Source organism: Camelus ferus, chromosome 1 (genome assembly GCF_009834535.1).
Source record: "Camelus ferus isolate YT-003-E chromosome 1, BCGSAC_Cfer_1.0, whole genome shotgun sequence".
In the NCBI taxonomy this organism is placed as follows: domain Eukaryota; kingdom Metazoa; phylum Chordata; class Mammalia; order Artiodactyla; family Camelidae; genus Camelus; species Camelus ferus.
In genome coordinates this window covers 103934875-103962252 of record NC_045696.1, presented here as the reverse complement: position 1 = coordinate 103962252, position 27378 = coordinate 103934875, and the positions used below count along the sequence as shown (strand labels likewise).

General features: G+C 45.9%; 1 protein-coding gene across 10 annotated transcripts in view; it reads left to right on the top strand.

The window, feature by feature from the left end:
• The window catches only part of PXYLP1 (2-phosphoxylose phosphatase 1), a 68960-nt gene that overhangs the window by 13283 nt on the left and 28299 nt on the right, over window positions 1-27378 (top strand). For 7 of the 10 annotated variants that reach the window (XM_032487362.1, XM_032487367.1, XM_032487352.1 and 4 more), the window contains one exon: window positions 21447-21578. The exons of 1 other annotated variant lie outside the window; for it this stretch is intronic. In XM_032487362.1, the coding sequence (XP_032343253.1) occupies window positions 21500-21578 (79 nt within the window). In that variant the 5' untranslated portion in view covers window positions 21447-21499. Of the gene's footprint in view, window positions 1-17934; window positions 18140-21446; window positions 21579-23329; window positions 23546-27378 lie in introns of those variants that run through there. 2 more of the 10 variants (XM_032487376.1, XM_032487383.1) reach the window with 2 other exon arrangements.

Sequence of the window (27378 nt, the reverse complement as noted above, 5' to 3'; positions counted from 1 at the left end):
GGCACCAGAACACCAGCATGTAGTTGGTGAGGAAAGCTGAATCTGTCATTACGTATCAAGATATGTGCCAGCTCGATTTTTGGTGGAACACTTTCTTGGAACTCCAAGGATGAGATTCTAAAGTTGGCTTACAGTTTTTTGTTTTTTTTTTTTCTCCTTTCAACACATCCCAAAACTTCTGGTCACTTGGCTCAGAGTAAGTATGTTCTGGTTGTGTCTGTTACCCACCCTGTGAGCACATTGAAATGAACACTGAATGCTGAAATCCACCAAGTGAGGGCTGGCCTTGCCATGGGCCTGATTGGAGGGGCTGGGTCACCTCATGGGGCAGTCCATCTGGGGCTCATGTGCTGGTGAGGACTATGGTCAGCGCTGCCTGAGAAGGGGTCAGGTCTCATCAGCCTGCAGAGTTTTGCTCATCTCCCTGAGGACAAGAGGGCTGAGCCACAGTTTAGAATAGCTGTCAGCTGCCTTCATTGTGATGAATGGCCCCAAAGGTGGTTTCCTTCATTCTCCTTTCCCAGCCTTGTTTATTAAGGTGGAATTGACAGTGCTGGGGGGTGCGGTGCAGAGAGAGGAACCTTCTTGCTAGTCCAAGCCCAGGGCTGAATGTGGGGCACTTTGTTCCCAGGTAGGGCAATCTCAATCTGTAGATGTGTTTTTTGGGTCCTTTTGTTTTGTTGGGTGTTTACTGGGTACCTTTTTGGTGCCAAGTGCAGTAGAGGTCATGCATATTAATCAAATGAGGAGGAGGATGGTTACAACCTGTGTTATTGTGGTTTACAGTTAGCAATATATATTTGTTCTGTTTCTGGCACAGAGCTCCTAAAACCCTTGAAATTTCCTGGAAGAGACCCTAGGGATAAATGTCTTTTATTATGTTATTGAGGTGACTTTTGGAAAGCGCTCAGGTAACCCAAGGATGGGGGCTGGTTGCCAGGAGAACCAAACTTATGATTAGAGGTTTGGAACTTTCTGTCCCGCTCCAGACCACTGGGGAGGAAAGTGAGGGCTAGAGGTTGAATCAGTTGCCGGTGGCCAATGACTTAATCAGACATGCCTATGTAATGATGTCTCCGTAAAGACTCAAGAGGATGGGGTTTAGAGAGCTTCCAGGTTGGTGAACACGTGGAGATGTGGGGAGAGTGGCGTTCTAGGAGAGAGCATGGAAACTCCGAGACCTTTCCCTCATACCTTGCCATAGGTGTCTCTTCAATTGGGCTGTTCCTGAATCATACCCTTTTATCATACACTGGTAATCTAGTAAGTAAAATGTTTCTGAGTTCTCTGAGCCACTCTAGAAAATTAATTGGCCCCCAAAGACAGGAGGGCATCGGAACCTCCAATCTATAGCCAGTTAGAAGCACAGGTGACAACTTGCATTTACGATTGGCATCTGGAGTGGTGAAGGGGTAATCTTGTGGAATTAAGTCCTTAACTTGTGAGATCTCGGGCTTTTTTCCGGATGGATAGGGTCAGGATTGAGTTGAATGGTAGGACACCCAGCTGGTGTTGAGAATTGCTTGGTGTTGTGGGGAAGAAGTCCCACACACATTGGAATTAGGTACAGAAGCATTACTACCCTAAGTGCTTTCCAGGAAATATCTTATCTAATTCCTTCTGCAACCTCAGGAAGTGGGAAATTTTACATTCCACTAGAATCTAAGGTCCACAAGGGTAGGAATTTTGGACTGACTTGGTGCCCACTGATGTCCAGTTTCTAGGACTGCACTTGGTGTATAGCAGATGCTCAGTCAAATGTTTGTTGAATGAATAATTGAATCAGTATTTACAGGTGAGGAAACTGCAGCTCAGGGAGGTAAGGTACGTACCTTGCCTGAGGTGCTACAGTTGGGAAATGGCCTGCATCTCAGTCCCAGGGACATACCGTGAGCTGTGGCTTGGGGTTCCCTGTTGCCCTTGGAATATGAGTTACTTCTAGGATAGCACTGAGCACATGCAGCACAACCATCACAAGACTTTGAGTTAACAGTGAGCTCAAGGCCCAGAAAGTTGTCTGTCTTCTTGCTGCCAGCACCTTGCTATAACTTGAGAGTGGGGTGAACGGTGTAGAAATGAGTGATGTTTCTGTAATCTGCCTTCATCCTGCCATGCATGTGTTTAGGAACCTTCTGTGGCTCCCTCCTCCTACGGGAACCTAATCTGGTCCCAACCATTCTCCACCCTGTTCACTGATGAGTCACCGTGTAAAGGCTGTCATCAGTCAACAGCTGAGGGGTGGGTGGGCTTCGCCCCCATCTCTGTACCACCACACCCATCCTTTATCCTCCTCCAAATACCTCCTCACATCAGGCATGCCCACCGACGTCCTCCCTGCCCTTTTAGTTTTAACGCAGTTTCTGCCTCTTCCCTGAAGCCCTCTCTGACCATTCTAGCAGAATCCACCCCTACCCACCGCCCCTATTCCCTGCAGCCCCAGGGAATGTCTCTACAGTGCATTTCCTAATGGTGTTCCTGGAACCCTGAATTCTGCAGTGTGATGGGGCTTCTGCTGCCTGGGGCCTGAGGCCCCTCCTAGTAAACTCTGCTTTTATCTCTCTTACACATCAGGGTCCACGTTGCACTGAGTTTTGAACGGGGTGCTCTTCCAAAACCACTGGTCTCTCTGTAATTGATCACATACCCACCCTGTGACTCATGTAGTTAAACATTGTTTAAAACTAATTTAAGTAAATTTTACAGCTTTCGTTTTTTCTGATTTGAAAAGTGAGACATATTTACTTAAGAAAACTTAGAAAATGCAGAAAATTACAAATAAGAAAAGAAATCTTCTAGGATCCCACCACCTGCTTAAAGAGTTGGAAGCCAGTCTTCTTTCTGTCTTGCGATTTTAAAGAAAATAAGATGTAATCCCAGTTATAAGTACTCATAACAGTGAGGGCGTATTTTCTCTTTCCACTGCATTTTTTAATTGTTACTTGTATTCATTTTTTAAAATAGTAATAGATTCAGAATTCTGAAGAGTAAACCATGAAAACTCCCACTTTTACCTGTTTCAAACCACTCCGGCCAATTTTGTAACATAGCTTCGTTATGACATAATTGAGTTCAAACTGTACGTGCTCTATTATAGCTTGCTGTTTTGATTTAGCAATAGAACATTTTCTTCTGTCACTATTAATCTTTTAATATGGGTACCCAACATGTTATAAAAAGAAAGCATCAAATATGTGAGTAAATACTGAGAAGTCCACAATAGAAATTAAAAGTCTACCGCTGTTCATTTGGGGGGCTGTCCCTTTCTAGACCTTTTTCTGTAAGTTTGCACGTTGTCTTAAACTTCCCATATGTATGCTGAGATATGCAAATGTGTGTTTTACCTACGTGAGATTCTCCTGTATCTATTACGCTGTTTCCAGCACTCTCATCTGGTTTTTACTGGGCAGTGTCTCCTGGAGGTTTGTCCACATCCAAAGCTAAATCTACCTCTTTCTTTTAAGGCTGAATCAGGTTGCATTGTATGGAGAAACTAATTTTGAGCCATTTCTGTCCACGTGAACATTTCAGTTGTTTTCACATTTTTATAATTATTCTTATTGCTGCTTTGTACAGATGAGTGAGCATTTTGGGGGAATAGATACCCAGAATATGGAGTTTTGGGGCAAATGCGGTGTGTATTTATTGTTTCAACAAGACCACTGGTTCTTCAAAATTCCATTCCTGTTAACCCTCTCACCCACAGTGCATGAAAGAATTCATCCCTATTGAGACTGGCATTCGCTAAAGATGCACAGTCTTTTATTTTTTGGCAATCCAAAGAGTGAGACATGCCATGGCATTTTAAAATTTGTGTTTCTTCCCATCCTAGTTTTCCAAGCATATACATACACACATTTTAAAAAAATTAACGTCATGCAGTACATGGTTCTGTATGCTTTTTTTCACTTTTTACATTAAGTCATATTAAAACTTTCATATTTTCTTTTCCCAGTCATTTCACTGTCTTCAAAAGCTCAGTTGTTCAGGGGTGTTATCTTATTGAACTCTTGTAAATCCCCTAGAGTTTATTTATGTCCTTAATCTCCAAAGACCCTGGGGATAAGTAAGAGGGAAGAAACTTCTGCAGAGAACTGACACAGGGTCTATCCAGTAAATAGGAACCAAATTAAAATCTGAATTAGATGTTTGCTCAGGGGCTCACCCCTTAGGTATTTGACAGGGAGGTGCCTAAGTTGTCACTGTGAGCTCTCTGAGCTCCTGTTCTATATAGATATTGAATGCAATGTGTTAAATGTTAAGAAGCTTCACCAGTTTCGTATGTTCCATTATGAAAAGTGCCCAGCTTTCTTTGTTGTTGTTTGGATGGAGGGATTATGAAGCTTCCAGAGCATTTAACATGGGTGAAAACACGCAGGAGGCAGTGCGGTGTGATGGGGATCGCATGGAGCCAGCAAGGTCAGGGAGCTGTCTTCAGATTCTAGCTGTGCCACCCCCCCCAACCCCCAACTGCTGTCTGCTGTGTCATCACGAAGAAGGACCTCAGCCTCTCCCCTCTCTGGTTCCCCGGGGTCTGTGTGGTGAGGATGCCCAGGGTGTGAGTGAATTTGGAAAGCCTGGTGGAGGATAGGCTGGTAGTTAGAGGCCAATTCTAGCTCAGTATTAATGGGAATTCTAAGGATTAGCACCTTCTAATAATGGGATTGGCTGTTGGTATCATTAAAAAAAACAAATATCTGGCCTTTGTCCCAGGTTCCTGGCACATGGCTCCGAAAACCCTTGGAATTTCCAGAGTGTGAAGAGTGTCTTTTATATGCTAATGAGACGTACAGGTATCTGGTCGAGGGGCGGGTGCCAAAAAGACCAAGGCCTGATTAAAGAGTTGTAATGATCCACCCCACACAACCTCCAGGCAGGGGAGAGGAGAGAGCTGGAGGTTGAGTTCAGTCATTAATGGTCAGTGATCTAGTCAATCTTGCCTACATAAAACCTGTATAAAAACTCTTTTTAAAAATTAAAAGCTGTACACCAGAAATTGATGCAACATTGTAAACCAATTGTACTTCAATAAAAAAAAATTTAAAAATAAAACCTCTAAAGAGTGGGGTTTAGAGAACTTCAGGTTGGCGAGCACATAGAGGTGCTAGGAGGGTGGCCGAGCCAGAAGAGAGGGGGGGGACGCTCTGAGCCCTTGCCCCGTACGTGGCCCTGTGCATTTCTTTTATTGGCTATTCCTAAGCTGTATCCTTGATCATAAATCTACAGGAAGTAACAGAGTTACTTACTCTATTTCCAGCTTTGTGAGTTGTTCTAACAAATTATCAAACCTGAAAGTAGAGGGCTTGTGGGAACCCCTCTTCCCCGACTTTGTAGCCAAGTGGGACAGAATTGGGCAACCTGGGGGCTGAGACTTGCGACTGGCATCTGAAATGGGGGCAGCCTTTGGGACTGAGCCCTTAAACTTGTGGGGTCTGAAGCTAAGTCACAGTGGTCAGTGTCAGAATCGAGTTGAATTGTGGGATACCTAACTGGTGTCCGAAGAATCGGAAGAATGATTGATATGAGAGAAAAAAAATCCCACATGTTTCATGTCAGGAATGTTGTGAGTAAAAGCAGCTGAGCTAAATATTGTCCATCTCCGGAAATGTTCTGACGTGCCATCGGCCAGCTGTGTGCCAGGCTTTGTCCAGTGCTGGAGACACCCTTGTGAACAGACAGACCCCATCTCAACTGTCAGGTAGCTTACACTCAATCACAGGAGACAGCCAGCCAGCCAGAAATTTCAGCATGGTTGGTTATGTAATGATAGTCCTGAGAAGTGTCACGAAGGAGAAACACAGGGTGATTTGAGAGTATCAGACAGGATGCTGATGTAGATAGGGGAGTTCAAGGGCAGCTTCACTGAGAAAGTGATCTTTGAGCTGGAATCCAAGGGATGATCAGGAGTCAGCAAGGTGGGAAAGGTGGAGGGGCAGGAGGGGCAGGGGAGGCAGCTTGCTGGCCAGAGTTCTGATGACCACCTGCTGGGAAAATTTTAGAAGACACTCCTTCCGGGGACAACAAGGTTTTGCATTATGTTTTTAAAGTAATCTCTTAGAATGCTTTATTTTTCTTACAAGAGAAGACATCAAGTATGTTCCTAACTTGAGACGAGGAAAGGGATCTCCATCCTGACTGAGTCGGTCATAACCAGATCAGTGAGTGACATGGCAGTCTGAGGTTAGGCATCACGGGGTTGTTGGGCAGAGCCAATCCTCCATAACCAACAGTTCACAGCACTGTTACTGAACACGACCTACTGAAATCATTCCTACCACTGTCAAACCCTGTTATATACACGATCGTGCCCCACTTACAACACAACAGACTGTGCAAGATGACTATGAAAACAAACCTCTAAATATTATAGGATAGTTCTTTGCCCTGTTTCATAGTCATACTTAGAAACTCAATTTTCTGATGAGAATACGGAATAAGTATTTGCTCATTTAACCTAAGTTTGTGGAAACTGGTCTGTGAACAAGGATGGTGGCTGCCCCAGTGCTGGGCATTCTCAAAAGCACTTGGTTTGGGACAGCATCTTTCTTCATGTTTCCAATTAAGCATTTTGACTTCTTTTTTTAGAACACCTAGTAGATTACAGGTATGACTCACTGTGGAAAATTTGAAAAGGCCTGCCATCCACTGAGTGAGGTGGCTTTCTTTGTTCTTAGATCTCTGCCTCTCTCGGCTTCAAATTAGGGTTCAAGGCAAGCATCAGATCCCACATCACAGAGTGATTTAAAGATGTAAATAGTCAAAACTCTTCCAAAAATGTTGCCTGATAGTAAGCTTAAGGAGTTAGCCCCAATCTGTACATTTAAATATTCCTAATAATAATTAAAAAAGATTTTACTGGTGTATTTTCAGGTGGGTAGCAGACCCATGAGCAGAAAGGAATTAACCATTTCTGAGCTATTACGATTCAGGTATTTCATGTACATTTTGCTTAATCTTTATCAAAGCCTATGTATACGGACTAGTGATTGTTAAGATTAGTGTTAAGCTGCACTAACAGATAAACTCCCAAATTTCAGTGGCTTAACACGATAGATTACTTTTCCTTTACAAAATGATCTAATTTGGTTCCAGGACAATGGTGTTAAGGATGGGCGTGAATGAAAGGGATGGGACCACTGTTCCACACAGATCTGGGGACCCAGTCTTGTAGAAGCTCTACCTCTACTGGCATGTGATTTTCAAGTTTGCCTTTTTCTTTTGGTTATTTTCATTTATTATTTTTTAACACTGTACATTCATATTTATTCAACATCAATTTATATCTTCTTTTTTCCTACAGTTTTATTGAGATATAATTAACGTATAACATTGTATTAGTTTATACTCAGCCATAAAAAGGAATGAAATGTCATTTGCAGCAACGTGGATGGACCTAGAGATTATCATACTAAGTCAAGTAAGTTGATCAGAGAAAAACAAACATATCACTTATATATGGAATCTAAAAAAATGACACAAACAAACTTATTTACAAAAACAGAAAGAAACTCGTAGACATAGAAAACAAACTTATGGTTACCAGCAGGGAAAAGTGGGGTGGGAGGGATAAACTGGGAGTTTGGGATTGTCGCTGATACAAACTACTATGTACAGAATAGATAAACAATAAGGTCCTACTGTACAGCACAGGGAACTATATTCAGTGGCTTATAGTAACCTGTAGTGAAAAAGAATATATATATATGTATAAATGAATCACTGTGCTGTACACCAGAAACTAATACAACATTGCAAATCCAAAAATATTAAAAATTAAAACATATAAAGAAAAAACCATTGTTATTAGTTTAAGGTGTATAACATTTGATGTATATACTGCAAAATGATCACCACAAGAAGTCTAGTTAATATCCATCACCTCACAGAGGTATGCATTTTTTTCCTTGTGATGAAAACTGAGAATCTAATAGAGACTTTCAAACATCCAGTACTGTAACAATACAGTACAATACAGTATCGTTAAGCATAATCACGATGCTGTACATGACATCCCACAAACTTACTTATCTTACAGCTGGAAGTTTGTACCTTTTGACCACATTTACCCATTTTCCTTACCACTCACCCCACCACCCCTGCCACCTCTGGCAACCACTGATCTGTTCTCCATTTCTGAGTTTTTTTCAGATTCCACATATAAGTGAGATCATACCATATTTATCTTTTTCTGTCGACTTATGCATAATGCCCTCAAGGTCCATGCATGTTGTTGCAAATGGTAGGATTTCCTTCTTTTTGTGCCTGGACAATATTCCATTGTGTGTGTGTGTGTGTGTGTGTGTACACCGACAACCTAAGTGCCCATCGATGGATGAATGGATAAAGAAAATGTAATATGTGTACATAGATGTAGATATAGATCTATATCTTGGTTACTATAAATAATGCTGCAATGAACATGGGGTGCAGATAACTCTTCAAGGTAATGATTTTGTTTCCTTTGGACACATACCCAGAAGTAGAATTGCTGGATCCTATGGTAGTTCTATTTTTAATGTTTTGAGGATCCTCCATACTATCTTCTATAGTGGCTACACCAGTTTACATTCCGACCAATAGTGCACAAGGGTCCCCTTTTCTCTACATCCTCACCAACACTTGTTATCTCGTCTTTCTGATAATAGCCATTCTAACAGGTGTGAAGTGATATCTCATTGTGCTTTTGATTTGCATTTCCTTGATGACTAGTGATGTTGAGCTTCTTTTCATGTACTTGTTGACAATTTGCATATCTTTTTTGGAAAAATGTTTATTCAGTTCTTCTGCTCATTTTTTAATCAGATTTTTTTTTGCTATTGAGTTCTCATATATATTTTGCATACTAACCCCTAGTTTTATATATGATTTGCAAATATTTTCTCCCATTTCATAGGTTGCCTTTTCATTTTGTTCATTTTTTGCTATGTAGAAGCCTTTTAGTTTGATATAATCCCATTTGTCTATTTTTTGCTTTTGTTGCCTTTATTTTTTGGTGTCCAAATCCAAAGGTCATTGCCAAGACCAGTGTCAAGAAGCTTGCCCGCTATGTTTTCCTTTAGGAGTTTTATGGGTTCGGGTCTTACATTTAACTCTTTAATCCATTTTGAGTCAGTTTTTGTAGGTGGTGTGAGATAGGGGTCCGGTTTCATTCTTTCTCATGGGGCAGTACAGTTTTCCAATATCATTTATTGAAGAGGCTATCCTTTTCCCATTGTTTATTCTTGGCTCCTTTGTTGTAATTAATTAATCATATATGCATGGGTTTCTTTCTGGGCTCTCTGTTCTGTTCCATTGATCTGTGTGTCCATTTTTATGCCAATAACATACTGTGTTGATTACTATATTTTTATAATGTAGCTTGAAATCAGGAAGTGTGATGCCTCCACCTTTGTTATTCCTTGAGATTGCTTTGGCTAATTGGGGTCTTTTGTGGTTCCATACAAATTTTAGGATTGTTTCTCTATTTCTATGAAAAATGCCATTTGAATTTTGATAGCATGTGTAAATTGCTTAGAGCAGTATGGACGTTTTAGCAACATTAATTCTTCCAATCCATGAGCATGGAATATCTTTCCATTTATTTTATCTTTGCTTTCTTTCATCAGTGACTTATAGTTTTCATTTCTGTATTTAATTTTATTCCTCATATTCTGTTCTTTTTGATGCAGTTGTAAATGGGATTGTTTTCTTAATTTCTTTTTCTGATAGTTCATTTTTAGTGTATAAAAATGCAACTGATTTTTGTATATTGATTTGGTATCCTGCAACTTTACTGAAATCATTTATTCTAACAGGTTTTTTTGGTGGAATCCTTAGCGGTTTCTGTATATAACATTATGTCATCTGCAAATAGAGACAGTTTTACTTCTTCCATTCTGACTTGGATGCCTTTTACTTCTTAATTTTGCCTAATTTTTCTGTCTAGGATGTCTAGCTCTGTGTTGAATAAGAGTGGAGAGAGTGGGCATCCTTGTCTTGTTTCTGCTCTTAGAGGAAAACCTTTAACTTTTCACCACTGTGTGTATAAGTACCATTGACTTTGAGGCTTGTGATTCATTGCAACTTTAAGCTGAATCAGCTAAATGGTGTTTATTACAATGTTATTCTCTACCTCATCAGACAGGAGCTGGGATTAAATAGCAATTCAAATTCCTTCCAAGCTAAATGTCTGTGATTCTATGTGACTGTGCTCTTAGCTCTGTGTTTGCTCTCTCTGTCTCTTTGTATGTGTGAAGGAAAAAAAGGAAAAGTTTTGAGAGCATCTTAAAACATCTGAATCAGAGAATCCTTGGATCTCAGCACATGGATGCTCCGAGAGGTCACCCATGTCAACCCCTCCACAAGGACCCCCTGCAGGCAGCTGCCCACTCGACCACCTCCTTGGGCAGGAGGGCTCACTCTGTATTGACACTCATGCTGCCAGTCTCCCACTGAATCAATCACCCAGCAGTTTTCTAAGAAGTATTTTCGGGGCATGGAGTTCCTGCCCACCAGTACCAGCCGTGATGATGACCCACAGAGTGCCCGGGGCCCCACGCCTCGACGCCGTCAGGCCATGGTGTGGGCCAGCAGCGGGCACGAGGCTCTAGGCGAGTGTGCTTCCAGCCGGAAAAAGGCCTCCTGGGAGAAACACCTCGATCCGTTGCACAGATGAGTGCGCTGTTCTTGTAAATGTCCAGGGCAAAGTCTTATTTCCATGTAGTATTGTTAACATAGAAAATGCAGCTTTCAGAACGCGTAACTGGCCTTGGCAACCTACCCTTTCATGTGCCTGATTCACTTTGCACAGCTGTGAATCTCAGGACCCTGTAAGCTTTTTTTTTTTTTTTTTTCCTTTAAAATTTGGACTTCCTCACTCAAATCTTCCATTGTACACCACTTATATTTCTGGTTTTACAACCCTGCCTGTGTAGTCCTTTTGTGCTTTCCTTGACGTTTTAAGGAACTTTTAATTGACATGGTTTGCCTGCAAAATAAAAAGAATCAGCTATATTTTTCAAGTGGCTTTGTGGTGGATAAAGCACGCCAACTGCATGTTCTACTTTTTTTGGTTGTTGACGTACTTACCCTTGTGCTTGACTTTCTAAATAAGCATGCCAGTTTCAGATGTGATGCTTTTAGAACTCAAGAAAGAGCAAAGCAGCAAATTTGGGTGGAACCCAGACTTCTCCCCAAATATCAGGGGAAAAAAATCACTGGAGAGTATATAAAAGTGGAAATTCTGGCTTGCTGAATTAGTTATCTCAGTCTGTTCTGGTCCTGAGAAGTGATCAGCAGTCCTGACAAGTTTATCCTTTGTCAAGCTGGAAAGAACACCTCAAAGAGGAGAGTAGGGGGAACGTGTAGGTCACAAATGTGGGGGAGGCGGGGGGAGAACTTCAGTATTTCAGGGATTTAAAAACACTAAATCTGCAGATTATCTGCCTCAGAATCCTTTTTGGAAAGAAGCGGTAGATAAATAATTCATGCTGCATATTTAAGCACATGTGAGATATGGAATAAAAGGTGCTGTCGGTAGAACTTGCAGTCGGCAGGCTGAGGGGAGCTGCTCTGCTGGTTGTCACTGAACTGCACCCGAGCAAACCAGCACTGATGTTCCTTAAACAAATAATTATGACTGTATGAGCTGTGATTGCTAGATCTGAAACAGGCTGGTACTGTCATCAGATGAGTGGGTTTGAGAGGTTTTTTTTGTTTTTGTTTTTGTTTTTTCAGAATAACTGTGTTTTGTTAGATCTTCTCCAGCTGTGGGTTGTTGCGGACATCCCTTCCCTCCCTCCGTCCTAACAGAACTCCGATTCTGTTCAGGCCTCCACCATCACCCTCCTTGCGTGGGCCTCTGCTAGGAAGTGAATCCTCATTGGTCCATTCCTGGTGCGGGTGATCAGTTTGGGCAGAGTTCTGGCCGTTAGGCATTAGGGGAAGTCCACTGGAGGGTTTCTGGGAAAGCCATCCTTGCTTCCAGTAGAAATGTGCAGGGTTGTTCCTTCTGCCTCTGAGTATTGCCAAGTGTGATGATGCTGGGGAAAGTGGTCACCATCTGTGACACTTTGAGGGGCTCCATCCTGGAGACAAGACACAGAGGATGGCAGAGAATCCAGAGATGGGAAGATCCTGGCTTCCGCATGATGCCCTTGAGTTGCTGAATTAAGCAACCCTGGAGCAGCAGTTCCTAATACCGTGACTCATTATATGTGAATTTTGATGGGCCCCTTTGCGTTAGCAGGGTTTTCTATTACCAGCAGCCAACCCATCTTTGTAAGTCCATGAATTGTTTACGATAAAACAAACAAAAAAAGCCCCCCAAAACAACAAAGTTTACCATGACCATATCTCATTTATATCACATCTAAGTGAGATGTTCAGCCTGGTCGGTGATGAAGTTTTTCTGCCTAATGCAATTCAACATGAATGTGTGTGCTTATCCATCACACTCCACTGAGGGAGCCCCCGTGGAGAGGACCATTGTTCTTTAGAGCTAGTGATGAGTTCTAATTAAGATATTGCTTTGGCTGCTTTAACAGAAATGAAATAACAGTGACTTTAAAAGGTTGTGAGGTTGATCTTTCTCTCTCCAAACAGTTTGAGCTGGTTGGTGGTCAAGGAGATGAGTGGCCTTCCCCCAGGGGTCATCCAGGCTTCTCCTCTGTCATCCACAAGGATGTTGTCTCTTTGGGCTTTGAGAAAGCTGGCTCACCCCCACACCAGTGTTTTGGAGCATGGGGAGGCAGGAAGAAGGGAGGGCAGATTGGGGCAGGGTAGACAGCTGCCTTTTGACTGAGAATTGCACGTGTTACTTCCAGTCACACCTCACTGGCCAGACTTGATCACATGATGATGACTAGTTGCAAGAGAGCCTGAGAAATAACTATCTCTGCTCAGTGGCTAAAACCTCAAGGATTCTGTTAGTAAGGAGGAGAGAATAGATGCTGGGGGACAGTTCAGAGTGTCGGCTACATATGTGTCTCTACAATGAAGAGGAAGAGCATGACAGAGTGCTGGCTGCCACTCTCTGATTGTGCCACAGGGGTGGGAGCCATGAGAACTGGGATCCCTCAGCAGCCTGGAGCCTTGTGCCAGTTCTGACCTGCCCTTGTCCTGTCTTCTGGTCAGACTAGGGACCTCAACTAGGGATGTTTAAAGCCTCTTCAAACTCTGACTTTCTCTGCATAGCCTCCCAGGGCAGGCATTCTATTTCTCCTGTCGGGGGCAGAGACGAGGCAGCAGTAAGGGTGAGTACCTCCCATGTGGGTGGTGGGTATTGAAGCCAGGAGAGAAGTCACTGCTAACATTTATTGAGAGCTTATTAGGAGCCCAGTACTGGGCTGTGTCCCTTACACGTATTAATCCCTGACACACCCTGTGAGATGGACCCTATGATTGTACCCATTTCATAGATGGGGAAACTGGGGCTCAGGGAGGGTTCAAGAAGGGCTCTTGACTTAGCCAACTGACCCCTGAGCCCACAGGCTTCACTCCATATCCTGGGAAGGCCTGGGACCTGTGATGGGGTTTGTGGGGTGTGACAGGTCATTGTGAGCCCAGGAAGCAGGGCAGGAGAGCCTAGGGCCTGATGCTGCCTTTGTCCAGGGCAGCATTGATGACCCCTACCACTGGTGACCCCATAGCCAGGAGGTGCACATGGCACTCTGAGTCCCATCTGGGCATGACGTTGCCATGGGTTACATCACCCCTCACCAGTCCAAGGTAGAAGACAGGCTGTTCTTCAGGAGGAGAGTAACGTGGGTGAGAGAGGTGCCTGGCAGGCTCAGTGTGGGGCACAGTGTAGAATGTTCCAGGAGAGGCACACTGCATGGTTCTAGGCTTCCTTTAAAGTGTCGCCCCTGCTGAGAGGGGCAGGGAGGCCTCTGGGTCTGCTCCTGTCTTATATTCCTGCAGGAAGCTGGTTCTGGGAAAGGATAGAATCCTGACCCTAGAAAATGAGGTTCAGTCCACCAAGTAGGCCTGTCCTTCAATCTGGCACTGCTTGGTGGCCTGGCTCCTGGGTCTTCCTCCTGCTCTGACCTGGAGGTCAGTGTCTTTTTGCCCAGAGTGGACTCCAGGAAGGGAGTGGGCATCAGTGGGTGTGTTGTCTAGTTCCCTTGGGGGTGGGCTTCCTTGGAGTCAGTGGGTAGGCTGGCCTAGGTGGGGAAATGGGGCCCTTGCAGCCACCTGCCTGTTGGTTGGTTGCCAGGCCACAGGCAAACTCCCCAAGATGAGGGTTCCCCGATCCTTCTCCTCTGGGGCCTCTGGGCAGCTGGCTGTACCCAAGTGCAGCAGACTCACTGCTTGTGCAGCTGTGGGGTGGTGCCTAGGACTAACCCACTGCCCTTCTGACTCCTCTCATTCACAAAGATGCCAAGCTCCCACTGCCTGCAACAGTCAGTACAGTCTTACTTAGTGCTGTTTCTTTGATTCATTCTATTTTCCTAAAGTGCAATTACAAACACACCGGCTCCAATCTGCTTTTGAAGATTGAACTCAGGGTGAGCCTGCTTCATAGGAAACCTACCACCCTCTCTGGGCCTCCGTGGTTCTGTGGGTCTCCAACGCTCCCTGACCCTGCTTCCCCCTGATGGTACTAGTTTCACAGGCCTAATGGTCTGTTTACTTATTGCCTCACTGACAGACTGTGAGCTTCCTTTTTTTTTTTTAAACCTCTTTAAAAAAAATTTTTTTTTAACTTCAAACATACACAAAGTCACAGAGGATCATATAATGTGCCCTCTAGGATTCATCACCCAACTTCAACAGTTGTCAACATTTTGCCGGTCTTGTTTCATTAACTTCTCCTCGACCTCACCTTGCCACCCCCACTTCCAGGATATTTTCAAGCAATTCCTAAATCTCACATCTTTTCTCTCATAAGTACATTTCAGCTGTAAGCTTTAAGATGGCAGAAGCTGTGTCCTGTATCCTGTGTCCTGTGTTCTCAGCACTTTGGATGGTGCCCAACACATCTTGGCTTTGGGGGAAATATGTTGTTTTGAATCAACAGATTGACTGGATGAATGACTCGGTTTCAGCCTTTAGAGCCCAGTCTGCACATTAGCTGCAGCTGGAGTAACTAGAATGTGAATGAGCGCTGGGAGCCCGCAGCCTCCCTGCCGCCTGTCCTGCTGCCCGGGCTTTGCAGGAGGTTCTGGAATCTGTCTGGCTCTCACTCATCAGACTTTAAGCTTGGTTTATTCTTAGCTGAACATCTTTGATTTTGCAATTAAACTCCACTTTGAGGTGACCTTGGGGAGGGAAGACTATGAAGATGTAGCTTTTACCTTTGCTTGGTTCATATTTAGTTCACAATTATACACTTGAGGGTTTTGGCTTTTTTAATATATAATGCTTTGTTTACTTCGGCCAAAATGATTAGGACAAAAAAAAAATCAATGTATAGAATACATCTAAAGCATTTTCTTTAATACCATCTTTCTATTCCTGGTAACGGTATTTTAACTACACAAATGGGAGATAATTGAATGCACATTTTTCTTTCCAACAGTCATGGTCATGTTTAAAACCCTAAATTCTGTACACTTTGAAGGGGACTCTGAGACTAGAGTCACTAGACGTGGCATATCCAGCTTTTACAAGGTGAAAATCAGGCCAGAGCTGGGGCTTTGGAAATCTCTGGTGGTAGAATGGTAGCTTGTAAAAATGCCTTTGATATGTTCCTTTTTCCTCTTAATTCAGAAATAGTATTTACCATAATACTGCAATGGGAACTGCCTATTAACTAGTGCTTTTTTCAAAATTATATTCTCAATATTTTCTTTTACTATTCAAATCTATTGTAAAGTTGAATTAAGTTAACTGAGATTTTTGCTTGTTTGTTTTCTTTTTTGCTGCTTCATCAGGAATTTAGAATAACACTTCTATTTCTGGATTTAAGATATTTTTACTGTGTGGGTTTAGCACAAGGGACTAAGTCTGTGCCCAGTAGACATTTGATGACTGGGAACTGTTACCTGTTCAAACTGCAACGTAAAACAGTTGTTTCCACCGACGTGTTTATAAGAGTTAGATTTGGTCATGACGCCATATTGAGCAAGAGCGTCTTTTCCGTGGAAGGTGATGGACTTGGGAGATATTGGAGGATTAGGAGAGCTGGGATCTGTACTGAAGTATGTCGTAATCCCATAGCATCTCACCCTGCTGATGTGGCCATGACTCTTCCTGTGGCCTTTACTTTCTGGGCTGTGAGGGAGCAGGCTGTGGGGTTTCTGCTATGGGCCGAGTCCTGGCTGTCACTTGGCATGACTTAGACAAGTCTGAGGCGGCGTCAGGAGGAGCTGCAGTAGACCCCAGGGGTGTGCGTGCTCAGATCTCCTGTGGAGTGGGTATGCAGGAAGATGGCTGGAAGGGAAACCGAGGAATGCTGGACTTCTTGAGTGGCTGTGAGCTTCCTTGCTAGGGATTGAAAAGGAGAAAGGGTCTCTGGAGAATGGGGCTGGAGCCTGGGCCACAGAGTCAGAGAGAGCCTGTTGGCTGGTAATCCTGTCTTCTTAGGATGGGGCCCAACAGAAGCTGAGACAGATGTTCCAGGCTGGAAAACCTGTGGTGAGGCAGAGCACCACAGCTGAGTCAGCCCCAGGGAAGGCTGGCATGGCGGAGGGGCCGGGAATGGGCTGCAAACGTGGCTGCCCCTCCTGATGAATGGGGCTGGGCCTGTAAATAGGGAAGTGGCCAGTGGCCAGGATTTGGAAGGGGAACCACAGCATGGAGCAGAAGCAGCAGCTCCGGGAAAGGGCAAATCTTTGTGTTTAGATGGTGGGCAGGAGCCTGTATGACTCCCCCAGAGCTGAGGATTCAAACTCAGCACATCCCTCTGTGCCAAGTGCTCTGTGCATTATGATATTTACTCCTCACCCACCGCCCTCTTGCTCTTTCAGACTCTTTTCCCCAAACTTATTTAAAGATCAGGGTCCTGAAACTCAGCAAAGTGAAGTTGTCAGGAGGGCAGAGCAGGGACTTGACACAAATCTGCTGGTGGCTAAAGCCTCATGCTTTCCACTACATCAGGGCTCCCCTCTGCCTCTCCCACCGAGGAAGTGTCCCCAGTGAAGAAACACCCCAGGGCAGAGCCATGCGCCGGAGTCTCACATTGGATTGACTCATGCATACACACAGTGCTGGGGGTCCTAGCTCCAGTGGCAAAGAGAAACTTTAAAGTCATAAGAATTTTGCATCTTATCATTACTGTTTAGCCATTTAAAAAAAAAAAAAAAAGAATAGAGCATGATCTTCCTCTCTAAGTTTTCCAGGAAAATAAACTTCAGGGGAAGATGTCTGTTTATCCCAGTGTCAATGTACTCCACCCTACCCCACACCTGCCCCTGGGTCATGTGCGCCCCAGGCTGGGCCTAGCTCGAGTGGACGTAGTGAGACTCTGACCATCATGTGCCATTTGGAATCTGCCAAAACAGAGTCAGAAGATAGGGACACAGAAACTCAGAGTGTATCAAGGCGAAATGGTGGGTGGGACTCCAGAAGGAATCCTGTGTCATCAAATGAAAAGCCACAGATACACAGAGATGTCAGTAGTGCAAAAACTAAAAGCAGTAAGGCAGTCACATGATCCCAGCCATCTGGCTAACCCAACATATCCTCAGTATTTTAAATCTAGAACTAAATATAGCCCCTTTCCCAAAAAGCACTCAGCATATTTGAAAAATGTAGACAAGATGGAGCTTTTGCATATGGTGTCTGCAAAAAAAAAAAAAAAAAATGAGGACATGGAGATCTAGACCCTGGCTTACTTAGAATTTCCTGGTAAAGACCCAAGGTATTTTTTTCTTTATTGGATCAGTTAGTGTTTGTTCTACATGGATCAAGCTCTCAAAACGTAGTGGCTTAAAACAGCAACCTTTATGTTTGCTGTAATCTGTGGGTTGGCCATGCAATTCTTCTAGTCCAGGCTGACTCTCCTGGTATCCATCTATGGGGGGTGTGGCTGGGCTGGATGGTCTGGGATGGCCTTGCTCACATGTGTGATGATTCGCAAGCTGGTTGTTTGAAGAGAGCCTTGGCCAGGACTGCTTGCCTTGGCCCCACGTGGTCTCTCATCCTTCAGCAGCTCACCTGGGTGTCTTCACTTGGTGGACTTGGCATTCCCAAAGCAGCAAAGGAGGACAAGCCCCAGTGAGTAAGTACTTCTCACGCCTCTGCTTGTAGCTTAGTTGCTGTTGTCCCATCAGCTAAAGCAGATACCTTGTCCAAGCTTAGAGTCAGCTTGGGAGGAGCCTTCACAAGGCCGTGGATACAGAGAGGCAAGAACAAATTGGGGCCATCCCTGCAACAGGGCGAGCATACCTATAAGCCTGAGGTTTAACTTAGCAAAGGCAGGGTTTCCACCTAACACCCATCTGAGGGTGACTCTGAACCGTATTGTGATTAACCCTTGTGTAAAAAGGCAGCGTCGGGGAAAACCAGGCAGCGCGCTTAGCAGTTCACGTGGCCTCGTCTGCTGGTAAGTGTGGTGGGAAGTCTCCCGAGCAGCTGGAGGCAGGAAGTGATTGAAAGGCCAGATCTGGCCCAGCATCAGAAGAAAGGTTCTCACCTCCCACACCCAAATACAGAGCAACCAAGAGGCAAGTCTGTTCTCTGCGGCGCTGAAGCCAGACTCAGAAATCGGGGTGGGTGGTTTCCCCAGGCCGGCAAGGTTGTGTCCCAGGCCCAGAGTGAGGAGCCGAAGACATCTGAGCCAGGGCGGCAGACAGAGGGATGTGAACGTGTGAGCGTTCAGTACTCAGCATACCTGGAGGAGCCAACAAACAGGTTAAGAAACTATTCCTGTTTCCCAGGAGGAGGGACAAAGCAGGAAAGTGACCTGATGGGAGACGAGTAGGTAGTGAAGGTCATGACAGCCGTTTTCGTTTGAATGTCTCCCGTAGGCTGGGGACTGTACTTAGCCTTTAATTTAGTCCTCACAGCATCCCCAGGTGATTGGTCCCAATGTACAGATGAAGAAACTAAATCTCGGAGGTGAAGTAACTTGGCCCATGGCCCCTGTGCTCAAGGTTCTTACGCAGGTCCATCTGCCTCCAGAGTCCTGTGCCCTTTCTCTGCACACCCTGCTGATGTGGTCCCACAAGAAAAAGCACCTTCAGACAGCAAGGGCTGCAGGCCTCTCCTAACAGTAAAACCCTGAAAGACCCCAGAGGCCATCTGCCAGTCAGGAGCTTTTTTTTTTTTTTTTTTTTTTTTTTTTGGTTGGGGGAGGTAATCAGGTCTGTCTGTTTATTTTGGTGGCAGTACTGGGAATTGAACCCAGGACCTCGTGTATGCCAAGCATGCGCTCTACACTGGAGCTGTATCCTCCCCGCAACCCCAGGCAGGAACTCTTGAAGACGTTCATGTGAAGGAAAAGGAGACTTTCCAAAGATGGTATTCGCCTCAAAAGAAGGTGGTAGCCTAACAGAAGGGGGAGGAAGGCCTGAAGAAAACCCCATCTTTATTGTTGGGGGTCCAGGGACCCCCAGAAGGAGACATTTGTTCTGAACCGTCTGTGAGCCACCCTCCACCCACACACTCCACTCACCTTCCTCAAATTAGAGATCAAATTATAAGAGGGTCATTGTAAAGTAAAATAAATTCAATCAGGAAGGACTGAGATAATGAAGGTTCTGAAATCCATGAGCTCCGTGAGCTCCATGAGCCAGAAGCCGCCAGCCCTCCTCAGGCATCCAAGAAGCTGGCACGTGCCAGGAGTTAACTTGTTCTGTGCAGACCCACAGGTGACAACTCGAATCAGTGTGCAGACGTGTAGGGGCAACATGATAATGCATAAGAAAGCTTCAGAGGCACGGATCTCATTTTGTACCTCGTCACCACCACTTAATAACCTTGTGCCTTCAGTTTTCTGCTTACATATTAGAAATTAGAAATTACCAAGCCTATCCTGACGGGATGTCAAGGGCCCCACATGGCAGCTGGCTCACACTATGCTCAGTGGATGGAAACCTAAGGAAATGGGTGGTTTTGAGTGGTTTGAGTTCCTAGTGTGTTGTTTTAGCCTGAGAGCTTTCACGGCTGGTGAGTCCCCTCCAGGCCAGAGAGAGAAGCGTCCCCAGGAAGACTTGCAGACCATCCTAGAGCATGAGGCACTGACCCCTGGGTAGGAGTGGTGACTCAAGGGACAGAAGCAGTGCTTATGTGAAGGTGTAAATTGGGATTCGTTTGTTAACAGAGTTGCCGGGTGCTGGACTGCAGGCTCAGTGGTGAGGTGCAAGTGTCTTTTTGTCAGTCTTTCAGCCAATGTTCTCTTGTGGTAGAAAGTCTGACAGGTGCCTTAAATAAGTGGTTCTCCAACTCCTCTGTAGGGGCTCTGGGGTGAGGGTGGGGTCAGGGGGAGGACAGCTGGGAAGCAAGGGACTCCTGCTTTATTCCCTGCATATATGCTTTTAAGAAAACAGCTTTATTGAGATATAATTCGCATACCAAACAACTCACGCAAAGTGTGTAATTCAGTAGCTATTAGTACACTCAGAAGTGTGTAGCCCCCATCACATTAGCCGGTGAGCCCTTATCTGATTGTATCCACTGGGGCTCTGAATGAGTTTATATTTGAAGAAGAAAAAGAAACTGCCACTAGAATCAAGTTTGAAATACCTGTCATAAATCTTGCTATAGTTAAGTACCTTTTCGGAAGAGGCTGTGATTTTCAAGTTTTATTTCAAACCCCAATGAGAACTGGGAAATAAACTTGGTAGCTAAGACTGAGGGAGTAAAACCCCAGGGCAACCTTTCATTTTTTTCACAGAAGGGGCAGTTAGAACGTCATTCAGCATTAAAAAAAAAAAAAATCCTTTTGCACAGTTCTGATGTGGTCAGAGGAAATCAGAATGGTGAGTGGGGCTGTGGGGAGACCCACGGATGCAGCTGAAATAGGCTCAGTGGTCCAGGATCGGGGAAGCCTCTAGTGAGCAGATGGGCTCCTTAGTGTCGGAACAGCTCCTCCGGCTCACCCTCGCCGTCCCTAAAGGCAGTAACGTGGGGCACGAGGCAGCGATTGACTTTCAGGGTCACAGTTGAAATGAAAGAAGAGCAGGATCCTCCTGGCAGGGTGTTCATCAGGAAAGGTTGAAGATTTAGAAGTTGGGGATCAGAACAGCATGAGCATTTGCTGGTCCCTGTAAGCCTCCGTTGTCTGGCACACCGAAAGTGCTCAGTAAACTTCCTTTACATTTTTCTTTGGAAAGTCCGCACTGGAAAATCTCCTTCCCTGTTAAGGTCAGATAAACGGAGCACGACCTGTTCCACTTACTAAGTTGAAGGTCACCTTCTCAGCTGGGCTTATCTGGGGGCAAGGCCCCAAGCAACAGCGCACGATTGTTCTCGGCCTGGGAGTCACGCTTCCCTGCCAGAGGACAGGGCTAATTGGATTGTTTTCAGTTGACAAACTTGGTTTCCCACCTTGGAACACACATTTATTGCCTCTCGTCTCTTCACAGGACGGGTTCCCAATTTGAGGTGAAACCATGAAGAGAAGATAGAACAGATAATAATGCTTTTCCGCAACCGCTTCTTGCTGCTGCTGGCCCTGGCTGCGCTGCTGGCCTTCGTGAGCCTCAGCCTGCAGTTCTGTGAGTCTGGTTGTGGGTCCTGGGAGGGGTGGGGGCCTCTCTCTGAAACAGAGGGCCCCGTGGGAAGCCTTTGTTCTCTAAATGAACAGTGAGGGTTCAAACGACCGAGTCTCTTTATCACTGGGGCGAATGGTAGGTGGACGTGGGTAGGAGTCTGGGTGTGCGTCTTTGCTTGCGAGAAACAGGAGCAATCACGGGGCCTCGGACTCGTTCCTGACGTCCCCCTGGGTTTCCTGACCTGCCTGGTGATTCCTGGATCCTTAGTTCAGGTTCCCAAGGCGAAGACAGTGAGTGGTCAGCTTGTCTCCTCCTGCCAGGCCACATGGCCGAGGCGCCCGGCCTGCAGGTTGGTTCTTTGAGGGGTGGGTGTCCGTTCTGTCGGGTAAGCAGTGGGGCTGGAGTTGTTGGTGAGTGTGGGGGATTAGGTCCCAGTAGGAAACTCAGCCCCCTGGGCAGCGGGGATGGTGCAATGGGAAACCCTGTGCGGCGAGGCAGGAACAGGTCCCCGGCCTCACCACCAGCACTCTGCCCTTCTTTGGGAGCTTGTGCTCAGGCTGGGCCCCAAATCTAGGTGCCCTGCTGCTCTCCAAGGGTGGTCATCTCAAACACAGATCTAGCCTGATACCTGCTTGGTTGTAACCCTTTAGTGGTGGGTCTCTGGGAGACCCCTTCCCTTCTTGGGGCAGATTCCTGTGGCCAGATCCTGCCTGCCCCTCTGTGTGGGCTGCTCTCTTCCTCACCTCCCTTCCATCCTCTCCTCTGCATGGTTCCCTCAGCCGTTTCTCCTCCAGGAACCTTCCATGACTCCCTAACTGGGCCTGGGCTTCTTTGTTGTATGTCCCTGAGCCTGTTCCCGTGTTTACACTCTCTGCATGGTACCATCATTTTCAGTTTTTGTGTCTTTTCCTTCTATAAGACTGTCTGCTTTTTGAGAGCAGGTACCATGTCTGTGTCCCTCTTTCCTGCAGGAACCATCACTGCTGACCCCACAGTAGGTGTCTCGTGAATACTTGTTAAGTGAATGAATGAATCCACACCTGCTCTGGAAAGCAGGCTGACCCTAATTCCCTAAACTTCTGGTACTGGGTCCTTGAAGCTGAGAAAAGAACTGTGCGATGCTGGCAATTGTGTTTTTGTTACCACCTACCTACCTTCCAATCTCCACCTCACCCCCGTGGATGGGAGACAAGAGCTGGGCGTCCATCACCTCCTCGGACAGTTCCGTGAGGAGGTGGCGTTGCTGTTGCAGTTTGAGTGATGGGAGGAATGTCAGGTGGCTGAGAGAGTGGGACATTCTGAGGATGCAAGGGGCATAAGAATGACTTGGCATTTGGAATAAGTGATTTGAATGAAGGGAGGAGGCTTTGAGCAAATTTCCTTGCTTCACCTCTGATTTGTGACATGCTTCATGCACACATCTGGTGCATATGACAGACGCTTCTCATAGTAAAGAGAATTAAAAATAACCCACTTTATCCTTCCAGCATGGGAAAAGAGGTCAAGAGAAGGTGGGCAGAAGTTTAAAGGTACTCCAGCTGGTTAAGGAACTGTAAAAAAAAAAAAAAGAAAAAAAGAATCCATTCCAAAAAGTGTATTAGGGCTGTCGGCCATTTAGCTGTTTATCACTTTTCATTAAAAATTTTTCATCCTTTGGTCAGAGAGGTAGGATGTTACAACCAACCTCGATTCTTGTTCTGAGACGCGACTGTGGGTTACTTGGGTTTGCTGCGTTTCTCTTGTATGAGGTGGTTTCCATGTCACTGAATTGGCCTGTTTGTTTTGCTTATATAACTCTTCTGAAAGTACCTTCTGTTTTAAGAGAGCCAATTTTCAGCCACACTTTTTTTTAGGGAAAATTTTGCAGGGTAAATTAGCCTGCCTGAGTCTGAGGTCTTCATTCTTGGATACGTGTTGGAGTTCAGGAAAATATTAAGATATGGACGTCCTTTCCGCTCTTCTGCTTCTAGGTAAACTGTAACTTTGGAATTTAACAGTTTCTGTGAAAATTGAGTTTCATTGTTTTATTTATTTAATCACGTTATTGGTTGCTAATTAGTATGGTGTAAGAAACCGCACTTACACCATACCGCATAATCCAAAGGCGTATGCTTAAGTAATACTTACATTTTCATCCTTACCCTAAAACATATAGACTTTTGCTTTACCATTTCTTTTGGCTAATTTGTGAATACCAGATTAGCATGTACAACTGTTTTAGGAAAGAGTTGAGGCAATCGAATGTAACTTGGTTTTCTCGGACTTTAAGTGAACAGCGTAGTTGTGTTTGTTTTCTGGAATGACTGTACATTTTATTTTGTCTCATTGGTAGTTTTCTTTTTCTGATGTTTTGATTATGAGAAAGTTATGACCCAGGTTACAATGAAAAAAAAATCAGGTTGTTTAAATAAGGATTTCTTTTTCTCAGTACAGAAAGTGTGTATGTGAGCTCAGATGTGTTTGTTAAGCATTTATGTGTGTTGGGTATTTTTCTACACTGTCGGGGTGGAGGTAGTAGAGAAAGGAGACAAAAAAGATTAACATACAGGTCGAAGTTTCTCAAAATATGTTTATTTTAAATAGTATTAATGACTCCCTACACGCTACTAGGCTTTAATGAAAATCATTCATTTTGTATTTTCAAGTCCTGGATGTTTTTGAGTTTGGAAATAGGGAGATCCTGAAGTTCCCGATGCTCGAATCGAAGAAGAAAACAAGTCCGGCATAAATCTCATTAATTATTCTCATTAAAACGAGTACAAGTGGGAAGATAGCTTCTCAAATTGAGGGACTCCTTCAGGGCGGCCGGAGAGGACCATCGGGCTGTGGGGGCTCGTGGGGGCTGAGTTACGTTGCTGCTCTTGCTGCTCGTTTGTGACCGTCCATTTTCCTGCTTCAGCCCAGCCTTCCCTTCGTGCTGCTTTTGTGCACGTTTCGCCACGTTCCAACCGGCATTCCCCAGACGGCAGCGTGGCGGGAGCATGCAGACGCCGGAGCCACAGCCTTGGGTCTGAGTGCTGCTCTGCCACTTAGCAGCCGTGTGCCCTCGCCCAGTGGGACCTCCCAGGGCCTCTGTTTCTTCTTCTGTAAAAAAGGAGTTAATTGTTGCTTCTTTGAAACACTGGCATGAGAATGGAGATTTTGTGGGAAAACCCTTGGCTCGGGGAAGCACAGTTGGTGTAAACAGTACCGGTTCCTGTCACAATGCATCAGCATTATCAGGGTCCAGGGCTCTTGGTGTCCAGGAGGCTGCTTCAGCCACATGTTGAGAGAGCTTTTGAAACAGCGTATCATACATTTCTTTCTTTTTGAGCAAAGTTCTTTGGCCATGATAGGGGTCAGTCTATGGGGGGCACATGGCACTTGTGTCCGGGGGTCCGCTTCTTGGGCGGGGCCCTGATTAACCAGAGCAGGTTCTGAGGGAAATGTCAAGGTGGACTGGAAACTCAGCTCCCCAGGTAGCAGAGGAAAGGGTTAACCTGCAGACGTGAAGGCCAGGGTTGTCTTCAGTATCGGGAGAGCATCCATCTGTAAGACGAGTCGGACCAGCTCCGTGTGGGCTGGTGACCACGGAGACACATTTCAGGGAAGCATAAGGTGGAGCTTCCAGAAATTCAGCATCACACAGAGGTGGAACGGGTGGTGAGCACACCCTGGCGCTCTACAAACAGTAGCGTGGTAGGCATGTCATTGGGCCTGATCCCATTTAAAGCCTCTTCTGACTCTGAGGTTTGAGGAATTTTATCCTTCCTTGTTGATCCAGTGCCATGAGTTTGCGCAGCTTTGTCTTCAGCAAACGTCCCTGAGTTCCCACTGTGTGCTAGTCCCTGGGCTGGGAGTTTCATCTCCCAAGAGCCACAGGCGTTCTCTGTCTAGCGGGAGAGAATCACCAGCAGGTCCTTAGAACACAGTGCACGATGTACTAGGACGGGAAAGAGGCAGCGGCACGAGGAGGTGGGAAAGAGCGTGGACTCTGGGGCCAGGCTACCCGGATCGAATCCCTGTCCTGCCACTTACCAGCTGTGTGCCCCAGGCACGTTATCTGCCCTCTCTGGGCCTCGGCTTCCTCATCTGTAAAATGGGGATAATGAGAGTTCCTGTGTCAGAGGGTTGGTAAAGGATATTTGTAGCATACCTAGAACAGTTCCTAGCGCATAGTGATCACTATGTGCATGTTTGTTAAAGAAAATGAATCAGAGATGACTTCTGGCAGGGTGATAGGGGAGGGTCAAGGACAAGAAAAGCTAAGCCAGCCTGGGATGTCAGGAAAGACTCCCAGAGTGAGTGACACCCACGCTTCAGCCCCAAAGGGTGAGTTGGAGTTGTTCAAAGAGGAAGCTGGGAAGGGCATTCCTGGAAGATGGAAGTGGGTGTGCAAAGATGGAGCGAGAGGGAGCAGGGCCAGGTTAGTCACCTGTGTGTAGCTGTGCAGGTGGATGAAGGCCTGGGCCACCTCTGTCACCGTGTGATATCCTGAGGGTACAGGGAGCCACTGGAGCAAGAAAGGCAACACATGATTGGATTTGTATCTGGGAAAGACCACAGTATGGTGCAGTGTTTGCCAGTCTGGGCAGATGAAGTGTGGTCTCCTGAGCATCTGGGTCAGAGTAGCCCTGGGAATTTGTTAAGATGCATGTTCCAGAAACAAAAAAAAAAGCACATTTTGTGCCCCTCCCCACAGAATCAGGGGCTCCCTGGGGGATTCAGATATACACAGAATTTGGGTGCTGTCTGTTCAGAGGCTGGTGGAAGGGTGATGCTAGGAGGGCCATTCTCCTCCTTCAGTTCAAGGCCGAGGGAGGCTTCGATGCCAGTGTTGGTCCTGAAGGGAAGAAGCAAAGCTGAGAGCATCAGGTGGTGCTGCGGTGGGACCAGGATGAAGTTGGGGAGCTCCACCATGACATGGAGGGTCTGGGTAGTTCTGTAGGTGCTGTCTTCATTCATCCGTTCATGCATTCACTCACACAGACGTCTCCTGTCGTCTGGGGTAAGTATGCCAAAGGTGGAAGGAAATGCCCAGAACATAGACTGGGAGGGGCTGATGGCTCCCTGCGCCTGGACAAGGAGGCCCAGGGAAAGTGCTGTGAGCAAGAGGAGGGGCAGGACAAGCCTGGAGCTGGATGAGCTGGGGGCAGAGAAGGGGGAGGGGATCTAGGGGAGTCAGCGAGGTGCACAGGGGACACTGGAGGTACCCAAGAGCACAGTGGGTGCAGTGTCCTGCTGGAGGGTGGATTTCAGGGGCTGAGCCTAAGAGAGACCCATCAGACCCCCTGTTCAGGGACTTTGTTCAGCGTCCCCTGGTCTCCCAGGAGCATGCAGAGGCCTCTCCAGACCCGCAGCCTGTGGGCTTGTTTTGTTTGGCCAGCCAGTGTTTTCACATTTTAAAATTTATTTACCAGTGTTTTCAAACTTGGCAATTTCACATAAACTTCCAGCCCCTCTTTTAATAACCAGACTGTCCACAAGCCGAGGCCCAGAGTCCCTCACAGGGACACTTGGCTGGAGCTGACAGCTGGGGGGTCTGCCCCCTTTAGGGGCGGCGCGAGTCCCTCTTTATCCACAGGCCCACTTGCCAAGCCCTATCAGCTGTGGAGTCTGTGCCCTGTGTGCAGGTGGAGGGATAAGAGGGCAGGGAAAGGTGAAGTCTGGGCAGATGAAGGAGGAGAGGCCATGAAGGAAACAAAGCCAAGGCAGAGATGGGCCCCAGAGCAGAGGGAGGCAGGTGATCCCTTCAGGTTCTCAGGTGGGCAGCTGAGGAGCCCAGCCTAGCCAACTATGTGTGTGCGTGTATGTGGTGTGTGTG